The 18,981-nt window shown below is 46.3% G+C and overlaps 1 protein-coding gene across 1 annotated transcript in view; it reads left to right on the top strand.

Moving 5' to 3' along the window:
- LOC138247220 (uncharacterized) overlaps window positions 1–18,657 on the top strand; it is a 230,892-nt gene extending 212,235 nt beyond the window's left edge. Inside the window, exons 4-5 of the mRNA XM_069201951.1 lie at window positions 11,680–11,861; window positions 15,723–18,657. Of these exons, the coding sequence (XP_069058052.1) occupies window positions 11,680–11,861; window positions 15,723–15,791 (251 nt within the window). The 3' untranslated portion in view covers window positions 15,792–18,657. The remainder of the gene's footprint in view (window positions 1–11,679; window positions 11,862–15,722) is intronic.
- The last annotated feature ends 324 nt before the right edge of the window (window positions 18,658–18,981 follow it).

The following is an 18,981-nucleotide window of genomic DNA, read 5'->3' as shown; positions in this document are numbered from 1 at the left end:
AAAACCACAAAGGTGAGTAAAATACCCCACCCCAGAGCCCAGGAAAGTAGGAGTAGAGTACTGCAAGTTTTCTTAGGACACACTACAAGTCATGATTAGAGTTATTGCAAGAACCAAGCAAGACTGCAAACAACAAATGGTGGATTCCTGGACCTGAAGACCTGCAAAGAGAAAAGACCAAGTTCAGAAGTCGTAGAAGATTCTAGGAAGGACAGCAGCCCCTGCCAACCTAGAAGATGGTGCAAAAGAGGAGTCTCCGGTTGGAAGAAGACTGCAGAGGAGCACCAAGGAAGATGGCTGCGGGTTCCTGCTTGATGCAAAGGATGTCCCACGTAGAGATGTTGGATTCAGTTGAGTTGCAGCTTTTGATTCGTCCAACAAGCCTTGGTTCAATCAATGTTGCATATTGCGTCAAAAGGGCTCTGCCTGGATCCAGGAGGGACCTGGGGGCCCCAACTCGGACTGAGGAGGCAGAGGGGCTCCCAACACTGGTGGGAACCCACAGATGACCAGGTAGCACCCACAGAGGTTCCAGGACACCGGGACAAAGAAGGTGCAAATTGCAGTTGTTGCAGCACTGTAAAAGAAGGTCCCCCGCCGCCGGAGAACAATCCAGCTAGTTGAGTGTCACAGGATAGGGTGCTGGGGACCTGGGCCAGGCTGTGCATGAAGGATTCTTGCAAATAGTGCACAGAGGCCTCAGGAAGTGAAGACGATGCGGTGCACAGGGGTACTGTTGCAAAAAGGGAAGGCAAGGTCTTACGTCCTCCAAATTTGGACAGCAGGACCTTAGGACAGTCTGTGTCGAAGGGGTCCACCACCTGTGTTCCAAGGAGCATGCTCATCGCCAGGAGAGGAGTCCAAAAGAACCTGTCATCGTCTTAGGGGGTGCCTGCTGGAGCAGGGAAGTGACTCCGTCATTCCACAGGAGATTTCTTCAGTCCTTCTGGTGCAGGGTGAAGACAGGGAGTCCCCAGAGTGTGCACTCTGTGGAAACTGTTGCAGTTGCTGGCTGGAACTGAAGTTGCAGAGTCGAAGTAGCCCTTCTGGATACTTTGTTGCTGTTACAGCGGTTCCTGGAGCAGTCTGCGGTCGATCCAAGGTCAGGGGATGAAGTAGTAGTTGCAGAGGATTCCTTTCTGGAGACTTGCAAGTAGATTCTGAAGAGAAACCCAAAGGAGAGAGCCTAAATAATCCTGAGAGGGGGGTTGGCTACCTTATCAGGTATGGACCTATCAGAAGGAGTTCTGACGTCACCTGCTGGCACTGGCCACTCATGGGCCTCCAGAGTGTCCCCACACCTTGGAAAACAAGATGGCTGAAGTCTGGGAAACACTGGAGGATCTCTGGGCACCACCCCTGGGGTGGTGATGGACAGGGGAGTGGTCACTCCCCTTTCCTATATCCAGTTTCATGCCAGAGCAGGGACTGGGGGTCCCTAAGCCGGTGTAGACTGGCTTATGCAAAGAGGGCACCATCTGTGCCCTTCAAAGCATTTCCAGAGGCTGGGGGAGGTTACCCCTCCGAAGCCTGTAACATCTATTTCCAAGGGGAGAGGGTGTAACACCCTCCTCCCAAAGGAAATGCTTTGTTCTGCCTTCCCGGGACTGAGCTGCTCAGACCGCAGGAGGGCAGAACCCTGTCTGTGAGGTGGCAGGAGCTGTAGCTGTAGTGCAAGCCTCAGAGAGCTGGTTTGGCAGTACTGGGGGTCCATGGAGGAGCCCCCAGGATGCATGGAATTGGCTCCTCAATACCATATTTGGAATGGGGGACAATTCCATGATCTTAGACACCTTACATGGACATATTCGGGGCTACCATTGTGAAGCTACATATCGGTATTGACCTATATGTAGTGCATGCGTGTAATGGTGTAGTGAATCCTAGTTTGTTTTAACGGGTTAACAGGAGTTAGCTTAGCCGTAGGCTTGTAAACTCGTGCCCCCGTCACCCAGTGACTTTTAACCTACTTAGCTTGCTCTGGCTTAGTCCATTTAATTATTTATTTCCTTTAAAATGGCGGCCTTGTTTATAGTTATGCCACTTGTTATGGGTTCTATTATCAGTGTCACTGCGCCAAGGCGTCAAGATCAAGCACGAAAGACAAACATACAGTAGGCATTCACACTTAGGGATTTTCCCTCTCTATACTTTCGAGGGATTGTTGATATTAATTGCCGTCCCAAGCATGCCTGTTATCTATTGTTATGAATAACACTTATGTCAGGGGACCTTGTAGATCTGTATAAATACAACACACTTTTAGACAGATAATCAGAGGGATTCCGACCAGAGGGCATCGCCACCATCGCTGATACCGATGCTGCAGTCATCTTGACACTGATCCAGTCTTCGTGTCCCTGTGGAGTCTGAGATAGAGACCTCATTCCAAGATAACGAGGGTTGGGGGCTCCTCTCATGGACACGGTTTTGGCAGATTAGGTTTAACGAACCCAGCTCTTCCTTTTTAGGTAGGAGGTTAGACCTACTCTCCTTAGGGTATTAGGGCTTATTCCATCTTTTACATATACATATATTTCTTTCATATATTGCATAATGGTGGGGGTCTTTATAACAATGACTCTCCTCTTTACAATAATGTTGCTTGGTATATTCATTATCCTAATCATTGCAGTTCATGCAACTTATCACAAATTGCAGTTATGTTGAATAAAAACTATTATAACTTTACTGCATCTGTGTTATTGCCTTTGTATGAGACATAATAAATCTGTGAGAAAAGGGTAATTTCCGTTTAACCACGACAACCCTGAGATATTGTATTTTGAGTCCATGCGTAAGCGACTGCTACAAATCACCTTTTACTATTGTGTTTGTGGTGAGGTACTGCTAGTAAGCCGGTAAGGTTTGGACAATAGTTACAAATAGTTGTAGGAAGAGACTTAGGCGGTCATTCCGACCCTGGCGGTCATGGACCGCCAGAGCCGGGGACCGCGGGAGCACCGCCAACAGGCTGGCGGTGCTCCCAAGGGCATTCTGACCGCGGCGGTACAGCTGCGGTCAGAAACGGAAAACCGGCGGTGTACCGCCGGTTTTCCACTGCCCTGGGGAATCCTCCAAGCTGCGCCGCCATGGGGATTCCGACCCCCATACCGCCATCCTGATGGCGGTATGGGGTGTCGTGGGGCCCCTGGGGGCCCCTGCAGTGCCCATGCCAATGGCATGGGCACTGCAGGGGCCCCCGTAACAGTGCCCCACTGAGAATTTCAGTGTCTGCATAGCAGACACTGAAATTCGCGACGGGTGCAACTGCACCCGTCGCACCCTTGCCACTCCGCCGGCTCCATTCGGAGCCGGCATCATCGTGGAAAGGGGTTTCCCGCTGGGCGGGCGGGCGGCCTTCTGGCGGTCGCCCGCCAGCCCAGCGGGAAACACAGAATAACCGCGGCGGTCTTCTGACCGTGCAGCGGTATTCTGGCGGCTCCCGCCGGCACCGCGGTTACCGCGGCCGGCGGGAGTCAGAATCACCCCCATAGTCTCCTACAAACGAAAGTACTGTCATCCTGAGACCAGCAGTCTTGCTCAGAGCAAGAGTCCAAACTACGACACTCGCACTCACAAAGTCTGGGGAATTGGCCCTGGACTGCGTGGAGGCACTGCTGCTAGTGCAAGGGTGCCCTCACACTTAGTAACGTTCCATCTAGCCTTCTGTAAATGAAGGTTAGACATATATGTGACTTATGTGTTACTTAAGTGCAGTGAAAATGGCTGTGAAATAGTGTGTTCACTATTTCAAGCAGGCTGCAGTGGCAGTCCTGTGAAAGGGTTTGACTGAGCTCCTTATTGGTGGCAGAAGAAATGCTGCAGCCCATAAGGATCTCCTGGAACCCCAATGCCCTGGGTATCTAGGTACCATATACTAGGGACTTATAAGGGGGTCCAGTGTGCCAATTCAAATTGGTAAATTAAGTCACTAGCCTATAGTGACAGATTTAAAAGTGGAGAGAGCATAATCACTGAGGTTCTGGTTAGCAGAGCCTCAGTGACACAGTTAAGGATTACTGAGAACACATGCATTAGACCACAAATGATGAGCACTGGGGTCTTGGGTAGCAGGATCCCAGTGAGACAGGCAAAACAGAATGATATATAGGGTTTTCACTATGAGCACTGGGGTCCTGGCTAGCAGGATCCCAGTGACACAGTAAAAACACACTGATAGACACTCACAAACAGGCAAACTGTGGGGGTAACCATGCTAGAAAGAGTCTACTTTCTCACAAACCCCCACCCCCTCCAAAACAAAGGACAATAAAGCTAACCATGGCCAGTTGAGACTTTATTGTCTAAATGGTGATAAGTGGAGAGCATATCTGCAATAGAGTGGTTACTCCCTTTATCATCCACTTTATGGTTACTTCCCTGTTGGGATGTAAGCTACCCTGTTTGGAGATTTTTACCTAACCAACAGTGTGAGTGTAAATTTGCAAAGTTCCTATTAGTATGTTTTAAAGTTGGGCAGTGGGATTGGTCCACTGGGCCTATGTCAAATGCAGAAAATGCTAGACAGGGATGCTGACTCAATAAAGCCATAGCTGGGCAAAGCGTTTGTCCATATGGCTGTAACAGAGAACAGAGTTGCTGTTTCTCTTGAGTTGGAGCAGGGCAAGGCTGCTGTCCTATAAGCTCCACACTGGGGCAGGGTTGCTGCCCTAAGTGTTCAGAGGCAGTGTAGGGCTGCTGCACTAAAGTTTCGCTGGGAGGGTGGGAGTGATGCCCCATATTTACTAAAATGGTGCAAGTTTGCACATCTGCTTTAGTGGTTACACAGAGAGGTACGTTTACCTCTGGGAGTCTAGCTGCGGTAGCTGAGGGTTCCCTTGGTACAGGTTCCACCCCAGGAGAGGTTTTTCCCACCACAGGAATGGTATCCTTAGTGGCAGGGTGGGGAAGGGATACTTTGATACCCTTCATACCTGTTGGTGGAGAGGAATCCTGAGATTTCAGGCCTTTTTCTTTCCTCTGCTTTTTAATTTCCCCGGAAATGAGAGGAAGCAATTCCTCAGGGATACCCAGCATGGATGCATGGGTCCTAAACTTTACCTCAGCCCAACCAGAGGTCTCTAGGTCTTTCCCTACGAGGCAATCTACAGGTAAGCTAGGTGATACCACCACCTGCTTTGGGCCAGTAACTCCACCCCAACTAAGTTGAACTACAGCTAAGGGGAGAGACTGAGTGGAGTTATTGACATCAGTAACCTGGTACTTCTGTCCAAGGAGGTGTTGTGTAGGTGACACCAAGTTTTCAGTCACCAAAGTGATACTGGCACCTGTGTCCCTGTAGGCCTGTGCCTCAACACTATTTATTAAGATTGACTGCCTGTACTTATCCATGTTAAGGGGACAAGCAGCCAAGGTGGCAAGGCCAATGCCACCAGGTGTGACAGAAACTCTTTTAGAGCTGTCTACCCCAGTTTCTATTATGGTCCAAAAAGTGAACCCAACTACACCTTTAGTTTGACTATTGCCAGTAGTCCCACCACTATTACCACTACTGCCAGGGGCACTAGAGTTTGATGTATTAGTGGTGGTAGGCTAAGGGGCTTTACTTGGGCAGGACTTATCCCCTGGCCAATGGCCTTTACCTCTGCACACATAGCACCAAGGCTTTTCCCGATTGTGTGAAGAGTGAGAAGAAGATGAAGAAGTTTTATCCCCACCCCCAGAGGAGTGTTTTGGACCTGAAGAAGGATCTTTGTGCTTACTTTTATCCTCATTCTTTTCCTGAGATTTTTCAGCATCTTTCTTTTTGCTGTCTTTGTCACCCCCTGCATGAGCTGTTCTGCTCCTCACCCTTGTTCTGACCCATTTGTCTGCCTTCCTTCCCAGTTCTTGGGGAGAGGTCTGATCTGAGTCCACAAAATACTGATGAAACAAATCAGACACACAATTATTCAATATATGCTCTCTGCCATTTAACCAACCTTCTAGGGCCTTCACTGAACAGTCTACAGAATCTGTCCAATCCTGTGATGACTCCTTTCTGGTCTCTCTGAACGTTATCCTGTATTGTTCAGTGGTTAAGCCCAGACCATCTAAGAGTGCACTTTTGAGTATATGGGAGTTATCTATATCATTCTCCCTGACAATAAGGAGTCTGTGTCTCCCCTGGCCAGTGAAAGATAGCCACAGGATAGCAGCCCACTGAACTTGAGGGGCCCTCTGAATTTTACAGGCCCTCTCAAGTGCAGCAAACCACTTGAAGATGTCATCCCCATCTTTGTAAAGGGGGACAACTGTGTGCATATTCCTGGAATCAAATGTGGGTTCCCTGACATTGGAATTCCTGAAACTGCTGCTGCCACCATGGGGAACTAACCCCAACCCATGCCTTTCACTTTCCACAGCCAGGGATTCCCTGTCTAATGCCAACTGTTGCTTCTGTAGCCTCAGTGTGGCCTCCTCTAACCTCAGCTTTCTGAGTTCCCTATCTAGGGACAAGTCCTGAGGTTTAAAAGTGTTCTGAAACAGAAGTAACACTGGAATTGGCAGAAGCTGATGTTTCCCTAACTTGAGCCACCCTAGTGATCTGGCCTCTAGGTGTGAAGGGAGCCCTACTAGTGTGTAAACTCTTCCAACTCCCAGCTACACTGAGGGGTTTGTTGACCTAAAGATCAGTGGAAGGACCCGCCCAAGGATTATCAGTATGCTCCTCTTAGCCTGCCTGGTTGGGATCTTCCTCTACTCCCCCCTCTGGCTGTTCCTGACCAGTGTTAAGACCCTGTTCATGCTTCAAGAGAAGATTTAAAAGGAATTCCTTATTGGGGTTCTTTCCAATCCCTAAACTCCTTTCAATGCAGAGACCCCTCAAACTTTTAAAGTTTAGATTCTCATATGCTGTCTTCACAACTCCAGGGGTAGCTTCTACACTAGACATGTTGAAAGAAACAGTTTAGGACAGACAGTAAAAAGTTAGTAGAGTAGTAGGCCTAACTCTTTAGAGAATAAAAAAAAATCAGAAACTTTGAAAATGTTTTGCAAAGTTTAAAGAACTTTTTAGAAAGTTAGAAATTACTTCTAGGTATACTTATGTAGAGCCATAAGTATTGGAGCAAGCTTTTCTTGTGAAAAGCACCAGTAACAAAGTGGTAAAGCAATTGCAAGTACTTATCCCACCGCTGCACCACCAATGTAGGAGGCTGGCCTGGTTTGTAATGGGTAACTTGGGTACTTACACCTTATACCAGGTCCAGTTATCTCTTATTAGTGAAATGTAGTAGTGTTCTAGCAGCTTAGGCTGTTACAGGTAGCTGTAGCAGAGCAGCTTAGGCTGAACTATGAGACATACAAAGCTCCTAGAATACCACTACAGTTACACAGTACTTATACACAAGTAAAGAAAATAAAGGTAGTTTATTTTAGTGACACAAGGCCAAAAATATCTTAGAGGCAATACTCCTTCTGGAGGTAAGTATTATACACAATATATACACTAGACACCAAAATAGGGTAAGTAAATAGTCATAGGCTAGTGCAAACATTAGGAAATGCTATAGAATGCAATGGGAGAAAATAGGTCTAGGGGCAACACAAACCATACAATAAGAAAGTGAAATGCGAATCGCAAATTCCCCCCTAGACAAGTGTAGTGTGTAGAGAATCGCTGGGAGAGTAAGAAAACCACAAAGGTGAGTAAAATACCCCACCCCAGAACCCAGGAAAGTAGGAGTAAAGTACTGCAAGTTTCCTTAGGACACTCTACAAGTCGTGATTAGAGTTATTGCAAGAACCAAGCAAGACTGCAATCAACAAATGGTGAATTGCTGGACCTGAAGACCTGCAAAGAGAGGAGACCAGGTCCAGAAGTCGTAGAAGATTCCAGGAAGGACAGGAGTCCCTGCCAACCTAGAAGATGGTTGCAAAAGAGGAGTCTCGGGTTGGAAGAAGTCTGCAGAAGAGCACCTAGGAAGATTGCTGTGGGTTCCTGCATAATTGAAAGGATGTCCCATGTAGAGATGTTGGATGCAGGCGAGTTGCAGCGTTTGATTCATCAACAAGCCTCGTTCAATCAATGTTGCGGATTGCGTCAAAATGGCGCTGCCTGGACCCAAGAGGGACCTGGGGGCCTCAATTCAGACTGAGGATTCAGAGGGGGCTCCCAACACTGGAGGGAACCCACAGGTGACCAGGCAGCACCCACGGAGCTCCCAGGACACCGGGACAAAGAAGGTGCAAATTGCGGTTGTTGCAGCACTACAAAAGAATGTCCTACCCCGCCGGAGAACAACTCAGCGAGTTGAGGTCGCAGGACTAAGTGCTGGGGACCTGGGCCAGGCTGTGCATGAAGGGTTCTTACAAATAGTGCACAGAGGCCTCAGGAGGTGAAGATGACATGGTGCACAGGGGTACTGTCACAAATAGGGAAGGCAAGCTCTTACCTCCTCCAAATTTGGACAGCAGGGCCTTAGGACAGTCTGTGTCGAAGGGGTCCACCACCTGTGTTCCAAGGAGCACAGTCTTCGCTAAGAGAGGAGTCCAAGAGAACTAGTCATTGTCTTAGGAGGTGCCTGCTGGAGCAGGGAAGTGACTCCGTCACTCCACAGGAGATTTCTTCGGTCCTTCTGGTGCAGGGTAAAGACAGGGAGTCCCCAGAACATGCACACCATGGAAACTGTTGCAGTTGCTGGCTGGAACTGAAGTTGCAGAGTCGAAGTAGCCCTTCTGGACACTTTGTTGCTGTTTCAGCGGTTCCTGGAACAGCCTCCGGTTGATTTGAGGTCAGAGGATCAAGTAGTAGTTGCAGATGATTCCTGCTGGAAACTTGTAAGTATAATCTGAATAGAAACCCACAGGAGAGACCTTAAATAGCCCTGAGAGGGGGATTGGCTAATTAAACAGGTATGGACCTATCAGGAGGGGTCTGTGACGTCACCTGCTGGCACTGGCCACTCGGAGGCCTCCACAGTGTCCCCACACCTTGGAAAACAAGATGGCTGAAGTCTGGGACACACTGGAGAAGTTCTGGTCACCACCCATGGGGTGGTGATGGACAGGGGAGTGAGTCACTCCCCTTTCCTGTGGCCAGTTTCGTGCCAGAACAGGGGCTGGGGGTCCCTGAACTGGTGTAGACTGGCTTATGCAAGGAGGGCACCATCTGTGCCTTTCAAAGCACTTCCAGAGGCTTGGGGAGGCTACCCCTCCCAAGCCTGTAACACCTATTTCCAAGGAAATTCTTTCTTCTGCCTTCCTTTGACTGAGCTGCTCAGACCCCAGGAGGGCAGAACCCTGTCTGTGATGTGGCAGCACCAGTAGCTGCAGTGCAAGCCTGAAACAGCTGGTTTGGCAGTACTGGGGGTCCATAGTAGGGCCCACAGGATGCATGGAAATGGCTCCCCAATACCATATTTGGAATGGGGGGGACAATAATATGATCTTAGACACCTTACATGGCCATATTCAGGGTTACCATTGTAAAGCTGCATATAGGTATTGACCTACATGTAGTGCGCGTGTGTAATGGCATCCCGCACTCACAAAGTCCAGGGAATTGGCCCTGGACTGCATGGGGGCACTGCTGCTAGTGCAAGGGTTCCCTCACACTTAGTAACTTTGCACCTAGCCTTCAGTAAATGAAGGTTAGACATATAAGTGACTTATAAGTTACTTAAGTGCCATGAAAATGGCTGTGAAATAGCGTGTGCACTTCCTTGTGGGTGGCAAAAGAAATGCTGCAGTCCATAAGGATCTCCTGGAACCCCAATGCCCTGGGTACCTAGGTAACATATACTGGGGACTTAAATGGGGGGTCCAGTGTGCCAACTGAAATTGATAAATGAAGCCACTAGGCTAAAGTGACAAATTTAAAAGCAGGGAGAGCATTACTGGCAACACACACGTTAAGCCACAAACTATGAGCACTGGGGTCTTGGCTAGCAGGATCCCAGTGAGACAGGCAAAACACGCTGACATATATGGTTTTCACTATGAGTACTGGGGTCCTGGCTAGCAGGATCCCAATGACACAGAAAAAAGACACGGATTCACACTCACAAACAGGCCAACAGTGGGGGTAACCATGCTAGAAAGAAGCTACTTTCTCACACTGGATTAATGTATAGTAATTAAAATTACTTCATGTTAAAAAAGCCATATAAATTCACTGAAAAAACAAAGGTTACAGAGACATAATAGTTAGGAAATAGAATTAAAAAAACATAGAAATGAACTTAAAAAAACAAAGGTTACATGGACATTACAGCTAGGCTCACATTTTAAATGTACAAAACCAGAGAAATTAAATTGTTATATGTAGTGTTATGTGAAGTAACTATAACTCTTGCCCTAAGGTAACTATGACTCACACATTCGCCCACCACTGCTAATTACCCAGATATTACAACACTCAGGACATCTTTTATAAGATCACTGATAATATCAGTGTAACATTTGCAGTAATATTATTGATGCAAAAACTGTGCATGGCGATGGCGTGAGTTATAGTTACCCTAGGGCAAGAGTTATGGTCACTGAAATAACTCTAACTATAACAGCTGCATTTCTATGGTTTTGTACATAGCTTACCATGGTAGGCTTTAATGTCCGTCTCATTTGCTTGCCTCTTCATCTGTAGGTTGTGGGGTTTCTTTTCTCTTTTTGTGTTTGTCTGCCCTCGGAGGATAGATGCATTACTACTATGTCCTTCCACTGCTTGCTGTTGTCAGGTGCTACTTTGTTCTATTTCTTTAAGCATTCTACAAGAGAGCATGCGTTCTCCTGCTGTCTCTCATCATGCCCTTCTGACCCCCCACATCATTCTCCCACTTCACCTTTCTCGCCCATGGGCACATCCTCTCCCCAATATTTTGTTTTTCTTGCCTATTTGCTTTCTCCCTGACAGGTCCACATTGCTGTCATTCGCCCATTTGAACCCATGCCTGTCTTACTTCCACTACCTGTCCCCTTGTTTTGGTTCCACACCTCCCATGCCTCCATGTTATTTCCACTCCTGTCCCCATGTCCCCATTTTGTTCCACCCCCCTGGTGACCATGTGTTGCTTCCACCCCATGTTGCTTTCCCTCAGCAACTTTCAAACCCTGCCCCACACCTGTTCCCAGTGTTGCTTCTGCCCCTCATCTCCCTTGTTGCTGCCACCCCCCACACTGGCGCCACACGTGTTGCTTCTACTCCCCAACATGAAATAAATGTTATACATTTTTTTCTTTTTGATTACCGATCTAACTCGGGCTAGTAACTAAAAAGAAAAAAGCATCTGTGTAATTTTATAGGTATGCACATGCGTGTTACGCATGCCTACAAAATGACCCAGCTGACTGAGCAAAAAGCTTTTTTTATTCTTTCTTTAGCCATGTGGCACAGCATCTCCGACGCTGTGCTGCTTGGCAAAGCCATTAGAAAAGCCAATGCTTTTTGCCACATGTTTCTATCAGGCCACATTCAGCAACCAAACCAAAACTCAATAGTTTCTTTACAGACTCCTTATCTCCTAAAGGAGTGATTAACAGACGTGGAAGTGACCCTACACCTACCAAAACCCCTTTCTAATTGTCATCAGAGATCATTAATAAGTTATGAGAAGCAGGTTCCCATAGCAAGACAAATATGAACTTTGTGGGATTGCTCTGTGGATATTGAAATGTGTCTGGTTATTTATATGATAATTCTGAGATAAGAAGTACCCTGCCTTTTTCTCTCTGCAGAGTGCCCCACACTCAAGCCACCGACCTCAGATGGGACTCTGCATCTGGATTTTAGCCCAAGTAAAACGAATGCGCCCAACTTTACCTGCTGCAAAGGGGAACCTCTCCCATTCCTCCCTTCTGTGCTGTTGCTCCTGTTTCTGAGCCTGGGCAAGGCACTGGCCAGCTCTATTGTATGTCTGGTAAGTGTTAGAGGGATAGTTCTTCAATCAAAGAAAGATTCTTTGGAAAAGACAAAGGAAACGTGTGGAAGTGGAAGTAAGAGTCAAATACTTTTCCTGGCTTCATCTAGGATTGCACTCTTTCCTCTGCAGAAACATTGCTCTCTGGGGTTCCTGTGTGTAGGAAATATGGAAGCAATGAAGAAAAACACAATCTCTCCTCTTCAGATGGCATCAGGCATCTGTAGTGACAAGGTAGCTTTCAAAATTAGATTATATCAGAGTGGTTTATAAATCATTAAAATCTTGTGTTCCAGGCTGTCTCTTTACTTATATGAACCAGGCTGATGGCTTTGGAAAAGGTTGCTTCTGCCCTCATCAACAAGTGCTCCCCTTTTCTGTCTCATCTTGTCTTCTCTCATTTGTTCTTGCTCATTCTTCCTTGCTTTCTCCTTCTTTCTCTCCCTCTTTCTTTCCTTCTTGCTCTCCCTCTTACTAATCTGAACTATTCTGCTTATCTCTCTTGTGAAAAATGGGGCTATAGGTTCACTGGGGTGTGAACCCTGATCAGAAAGCAACCACACGCCTTGTCAGGGTGCTCATTCCTCTGGTAGCTTGGCACATAGCAGTCAGGCTTCACTTAGAGGCAATGTGTAAAGTACTTGTGTAACACTTCAAACAGTGAAAAAGTGAAAACACCACACATCAGGATCCCGCTCCAAGTTAGAAAAATCAAACCTTCTTTAATAAATAATGCAAGATCAAAATGACAAAAATCCATTTGATAGAACCAGAGAAATTCAGTTTTAAAGATTTGAGTAAAGATCGGTCAAAAAAAGCACAAAGCGTCAGCTGTGCATATCTGGTCACGCCGGACTGGCATAAAGTCAGAATTTCAGGCTGACCGTGATGGAGCATGGGCCGGCTATAGGGACCCTGTTAGACCAGCTGAACAAAGTACCTTAAATCCGGGTTTGCGGAGCATCTAAAAGATTCACGTTGAAGATACGCTGCACAGCTGGAGCAATTGGTCAGTTCCAAGATGTAGCAAGGCTGCAAGGCCTGTGTTGTCATCAAGGATCCCGACAATGGGGCTTGCGATGCAAAGTCTGGAATTTAGAAAGTAGCGCACAGTTGGGGTGATGCATCGGTTCCGTAGAGCTGCGAGACGGTGATGCTGAGTCAATCATCCTCAAGGCTAGCGTTGGCGAGAGATGCGAGGGCCTGTGCTGAGGATGTGTCACGCAGTTGGAGCTACACATTGGTTCTGAAGGGCTGCAAGGCAGTATGGGTCTTGTGATGGATCCAATCCACACAGCAGCGACAATATGTTTGTTCTGCTCAGGTTTATGATGCACAACAGAGATGTGTTCGTACCGCTGGATCCACAGAGGCTGCAGAGTCCCTTAAGCCCACTTCCAAGAGTATAGGCATGAGGTTACATCCACTTGGCAGGGTAGACTCACAGATGGAAGAGTCCAGGTGCAGGTGCAAGGTCGTTGAAAGCCTGTTAAGTCCCTGAGGCTTCAGATCAGGAGACCAGCCAATTAGCCCTTGTAGTCCCCGGCGTTCTGAGTTCAAGACATGCAGGTACAGTCCTTCTAACCCAGGCAAGAGAGCAGCAGGCAGCAGGTCAGCACAGCAGGGCAGCAGGTACTCCAGAGCAGCAGTACAGCAGAGTGCAGTCTTTGTAAAAGCACAGCAGTCCTTCTTCCTGCCAGAGTACTCACAGGTCCAGAGGTGTACTGAAGTAGTGGTGTCTGAGGTCCAGTACATATACTCAGTTGGGACCCTGAAGTGGGGAGAAGCTTCTAAAGCCATGCTTTTGAAGTGCCCTGATGCCCTGCCTTCCTGGCCATGGCCCCAGGCTAAGTACAGGTGGTATGCAGCCCTTTGTGTGGAGACAGGACACAGCCTATTCAAGTTAAGGGGGGGCTGGGTCCAGCTCCTCCCTCCCGTCTTGCCAGTGATGGCTCATCCAGTCACACTTACACTCCCCATTGTGTGTGGCTGTCTAGGAGGAATACACAAAACCCAACTGTCAACTAAACCCAGGCATGTGGCCCAGAATCAGGCTGCAGACACTGAGGGGCATATTTATACTCCGTTTGCGCCGGAATTGCGTCGTTTTTTTTGACGCAATTTCGACGCAAAACTAACTCCATATTTATACTTTGGCGTTAGACGCGTCTAGCGCCAAAGTCCATGGAGTTAGCGTCATTTTTTAGCGTGGACACCTACTTTGCGTTAATGAGATGCAAGGTAGGCGTTCCCGTCTAAAAAATCGACTCCGAGGCATGTGCGTCGGATTTATACTCCCGGGCAAAAATCACGCCCGGGAGTGGGCGGGTCAAAAAAAATGACGTACGGCCGCTTTTGCGCCGTTTTTTAGCGCCTGCAAAAGGCAGGTGTTAAGGGACCTGTGGGCTCTGAAGGAGCCCAGAGGTGCCCTCCCATGCCCCCAGGGACACCCCCTGTCACCCTTGCCCACCCTAGGAGGACACCCAAGGCTGGAGTGACCCATCCCAGGGACATTAAGGTAAGTTCAGGTAAGTATTTTTTTTATTTTTTTTTGTGGCATAGGGGGGCCTGATTTGTGCCCCCCTACATGCCACTATGCCCAATGACCATGCCCAGGGGACAAAAGTCCCCTGGGCATGGCCATTAGGCAAGGGGGCATGACTCCTGTCTTTGCTAAGACAGGAGTCATTTCTATGGGGGTTGGGAGTGAAAAAAAAATGGCGCAAATCGGGTTGAGGCGCAAAAATTGCCTCAACCTGACTTGCCCCATTTCTTGACGCCCAAGCTCCATTTTCCCCTACGCCGGTGCTGCCTGGTGTACGTCGTTTTTTTTAACGCACACCAGACGGCGCCGGCGGCTAACGCCGGCTAACGTCATTCAATAAATACGGCGCCCGCATGGTGCTTCAGAATGGCGTTAGCCGGCGCTAATTTTTTTGGCGCAAAACTGCGTTAGCGCAGTTTTGCGTCAAAAAGTATAAATATGGGCCTGAATGACTAAGGCAAGAAAATGGCAACTTTCTAAAAGTGGCATTTTCAGAATTCCAACTTCACCATAAGTTAGGGTTTCGAATTGTGATTTCAGAGACACCAAACACAGAGAGGTTACCTGTTCATATTTGAAAATTAAACTTATAAAATGTAATTAGGTAATTCCAATGTTATCCTACAGGAGAGGTAGGCTTTGCAGTAGTGAAAAACAAATGTAAGTGTTTTTCCCTACCAGGACATGAGAAACTTAAAAGTACTTGTCCAACTTTTTAAATACACTGCACACTGCCCTTGGGGCTGCCGACGGCCTACCTTAGGGGTGACGTATATGTATTAAAAAAAGAGGGTTTGGACCTGGCAAAAGGTTCATGTTACCAGGTGAAAATGGCAGTTTAAAAATGCACACACACAGGCTGCAATGTCAGGTTTGAAACACGTTTAAAGTGTTACTTAAGGTCGCATAGTGCTACAGAATCAGTGCTGCAGGCCCACTAGTAGAATTTAATTTACAGGCCTTCAGCACAGGTTGTGCCACTTTACCTGGGACTTACATGTGAGCATAAGCAAATTCAACCTGTTGTTTTAAGATGGGAGCACAAGCACTTTAGCTCTAGTTAGCAGTGGTAAAGTGTGCAGAGTCCTAAAGGCAGCAAAACAAAGTCAGCAAAAAAAAGGGAGTCTGAAGGCAAAACTTGATGGGCAGACCACGCTAAGAACGCCAGGTCCAACATTTCTCATCATGTCACACTCTTTGTAACTCTCTCTCTCATTCTGTGGTTCTTTCTTTTTTTATTTCCCTCTTGCTCTCCCTCTTCCTAATCCGAACTCTTCTACTCATCTCTCTCTTCATGTCTATTCTTTGTTCTTCAGGTTGCTGTTAAAGTCATTAAGCTAAGAATTAACAACCAGACCAAAAAGAACCAATGGAAGAAGGTATGACCTCATGAAGACCTGAAAGCAGATATCAGTCTGATCTCACTGATGGCTGGTGGTGCCTGGATGAGCAGATATTCTCTGAGGCTGGTCCCAAGGGAAAATGACACTCCAATTTTTTGAAAAGTCAACTAGCAAAAGAAACCACGCCCATCATGGTATCACTCAAACATTGACCTCATTGTAATTGGATGGGTTGGAAAATAAGTGATCCCAGCAGTTGATACACCTGGAGCATCTGAGGAACTCAACTAGACAGAAAGATGTGTTATCCTATGTTAATGTATCAGCAACTATTGAACATCCCCACCTGAAGGGAGCACGTGGTAATTAAAACAAGTCTTGTTTATGCCAAAAACGTACCAAATATACGTACTTTCTAACAAACGTTTACTTAGGAAGGTAAATAGATAAACACATTCTTGAATCGAAAAACACAACAAAAACTCAGATTTTGTCCCTAGTCTGCTGGTTCTGTGAAGTGATGGTGCAGACATGTTGAGTCCCTGCAGATCGGGCATTGCTTTAGTTATAAATCAATTTAAGGTTTGTCTGGAGAAAACATAAAGTTGCATCTATACCTTTGTTTTATTTTCACTCTAAAGAGGCAGGTGAATGAATGACCCTTCGCAGCTCTACTGGTGGAAGGGACACTCAGAAACAACTTCACCAGTCAGCTCGAACATCTTGTCATGCATGACAAAAATAACAATAATGTACATCAGCTACAGATAATTATAATGTAAAATAGCAGTCTGCTCCTTATCAAGCACTTGTGCCGGAAGTGATTCACAGTGAACACCGTTATATACAAATGTTAATATTAAACAGAAATTAGTCCTCATTTTATTGACCTTTTTAGGAGGAAAGACAAAGTCAACTCTGACGGGGGCCTTAAACGCGACTGATATACAAATAACATCTGCTGGTGCCTAACTCGCTGAGCTATTGTCCTAATATCTTACTTATGTCCAATGCTGTAACATAGAATATTCTGGCGCGGCCTGATATAAAACTGAATTTCGAAGAATGTGTTTACAACTAGCGATTGACAGACTGTAATAGAAGAAGAACTAAATATAAGAAGCATAAAGGCCATCCTTAGCTAATGCATGCTGGGCCTTATAGAAATATCGATTATTTATTACATACATTGCACATGGTATACTTTATGAGACATTATGACAAACTGAACACTTGACACACTTATTTTGCTCATTTTGCCAGGGAGACTCCATTCAGATACTTGTGCACAGGAGCCAGGGTTCTTGGAGCTGTATGTTCTGATTAAATCCATGTCATGTGGGCAGTATGTTCTGGTAAGACCTGTCTGGGTTCTTCTTGTAGTTGTTCAGCATGTAGGTCTCTGTTAGCTGTGCTTTAGTCTAGGGGATGCTCCTCACCATTCCAGACAATCCTTTTAGGGAAAAATACATTGTGACACTGAGTGGCAGTCACAATGCCCAGAGTCTCAAATCCAGCAAAAAAATCAATCTGAAGTGGGCCAACTATTTCAAATATTTCTTTGTCACAACATTTGTATATACGTATGTTTGTTTGTGTGTACCGTTGTCTACAAAGTACTTCCAAGTCGAGTCTGCTTTTGAAGGCAGCTTTCAATATATTTCAATATAAGGAAATTGATATACGATTTTTTGGCACCAATATGTGGTTCACCTGTAGCTCTATTTAAAGTTATAGGAGAGAGATTTTATCTCACATCAAGGATATTACAAGCCTTGACATAAAGATGGACCTTCAAATCCTGCTGCTCTTTGACACAGTGGAAAATTAAGCATACCCTTTTCTTATCATCTGATACACTTCCCACCCATAGTCTGTTAGCGATAAGGTTTACGGTTGCTAACACACATGAAAATTACCTCGATCAATGTGGTGGTCCAATCTATGGTTGATATACACCATGGGAAAAATTACCTCTGTATTGAACAATAGGGTTAGAAGATTTGGAAAAAATTGGACTTTGTTCCAGTGGCACCTGCCGCAAATCTCAAGGGTGAGGCGAAAGGAAGGGGGAAATAATAAAATATTAAATTTAAAATAATGTACCTGTCATGTTGTTGTCTGCCGCCTTGTTCCTCTTCTCTTTTGATGGTGTCCCAGCAGTCCCTGGGACACCAGCACAGGCTCCCCACGCAATCTTGGTGCTGCTCTCATGCTATACCAAGCAGGAGAGCAGCACCAGGATTCATCTGAGTGGCTTGGTCTGCCCCTCAGACAGTGCACCGGAGTCTGTTCTGTTTCTCTAACGCAGCCGGGTTGGAGAAACCTACAAGAGCATGTCAGTTTGGGTGGCCTAAGACAGCCGGCCAAACTGACATGCACATTTAAGTGCACTTCACTCCTCTTCCTCCCGCCTCCCATGACCCAGCCTCGCCTCTCCCTCCACACGCTGGCTGAGCCAGCAACTGAAAAATAAAAAGCTATTAAAATATTATTTTATTTTTCAGCTGCTGGGTGTTAGCCAGCGACGCAATGTTCCTTCGCCATTGCGGAGGAGCCGCCTCTGCTTCATTCTGTACTTACATCAAGAATATGGGCCCTCCTCAGCGAGGCTCATGGTAGATGCTGAATATATTGGGTAAATCAACTACTTACCAGCCTAGTTCCACCGCCTCTTCCGTAGAGCTGACAAAATGAGATGTATCTATTTGACTGATATGGCGTTTCACACAATTGTGTTTCTCTCAGCTGTTTGTCAGTCTTGATGGATAGGTACTCGTCTCTGCTCAATTGACTGCCTAATGCTGTTTTAATGCTGTGTTAAGAAGATTGTGCTATTGGTCAAATAAACTGTTAATTGTTTCATTTATCCCTACCGAAAATTAAATAAAGTTGTCAAACAATGTTGAGAAAATTGTATTCCTTTAGCTGTAATTTGGAAGGCATTCTGGAAACAAAATATATCATGATCCATTAAGAAAGAGACGCACACCTGGGCTTCCGACCAACTTGGGAATCAGGAATTCACTCCATGGAATAGACAGATATTAAGACAATGAAGTGACATTGCCTGATGACTGAGTTATATTTTTCCCTGATGAGACTTCTGCTGTAGGAGCTGTATATGCCAATTCATGTGGATTTGTTTATGGAACACAGCTTCTGTGAACTATAGAAGAATAAGATTCTACTCTTTTGGGGCTTCTAGAAGGTGAAGAGGATCTTGAACATG

This window comes from Pleurodeles waltl, chromosome 7 (genome assembly GCF_031143425.1).
Source record: "Pleurodeles waltl isolate 20211129_DDA chromosome 7, aPleWal1.hap1.20221129, whole genome shotgun sequence".
NCBI lineage: Eukaryota > Metazoa > Chordata > Amphibia > Caudata > Salamandridae > Pleurodeles > Pleurodeles waltl.
This window is presented reverse-complemented; position numbering and strand designations above follow the sequence as displayed.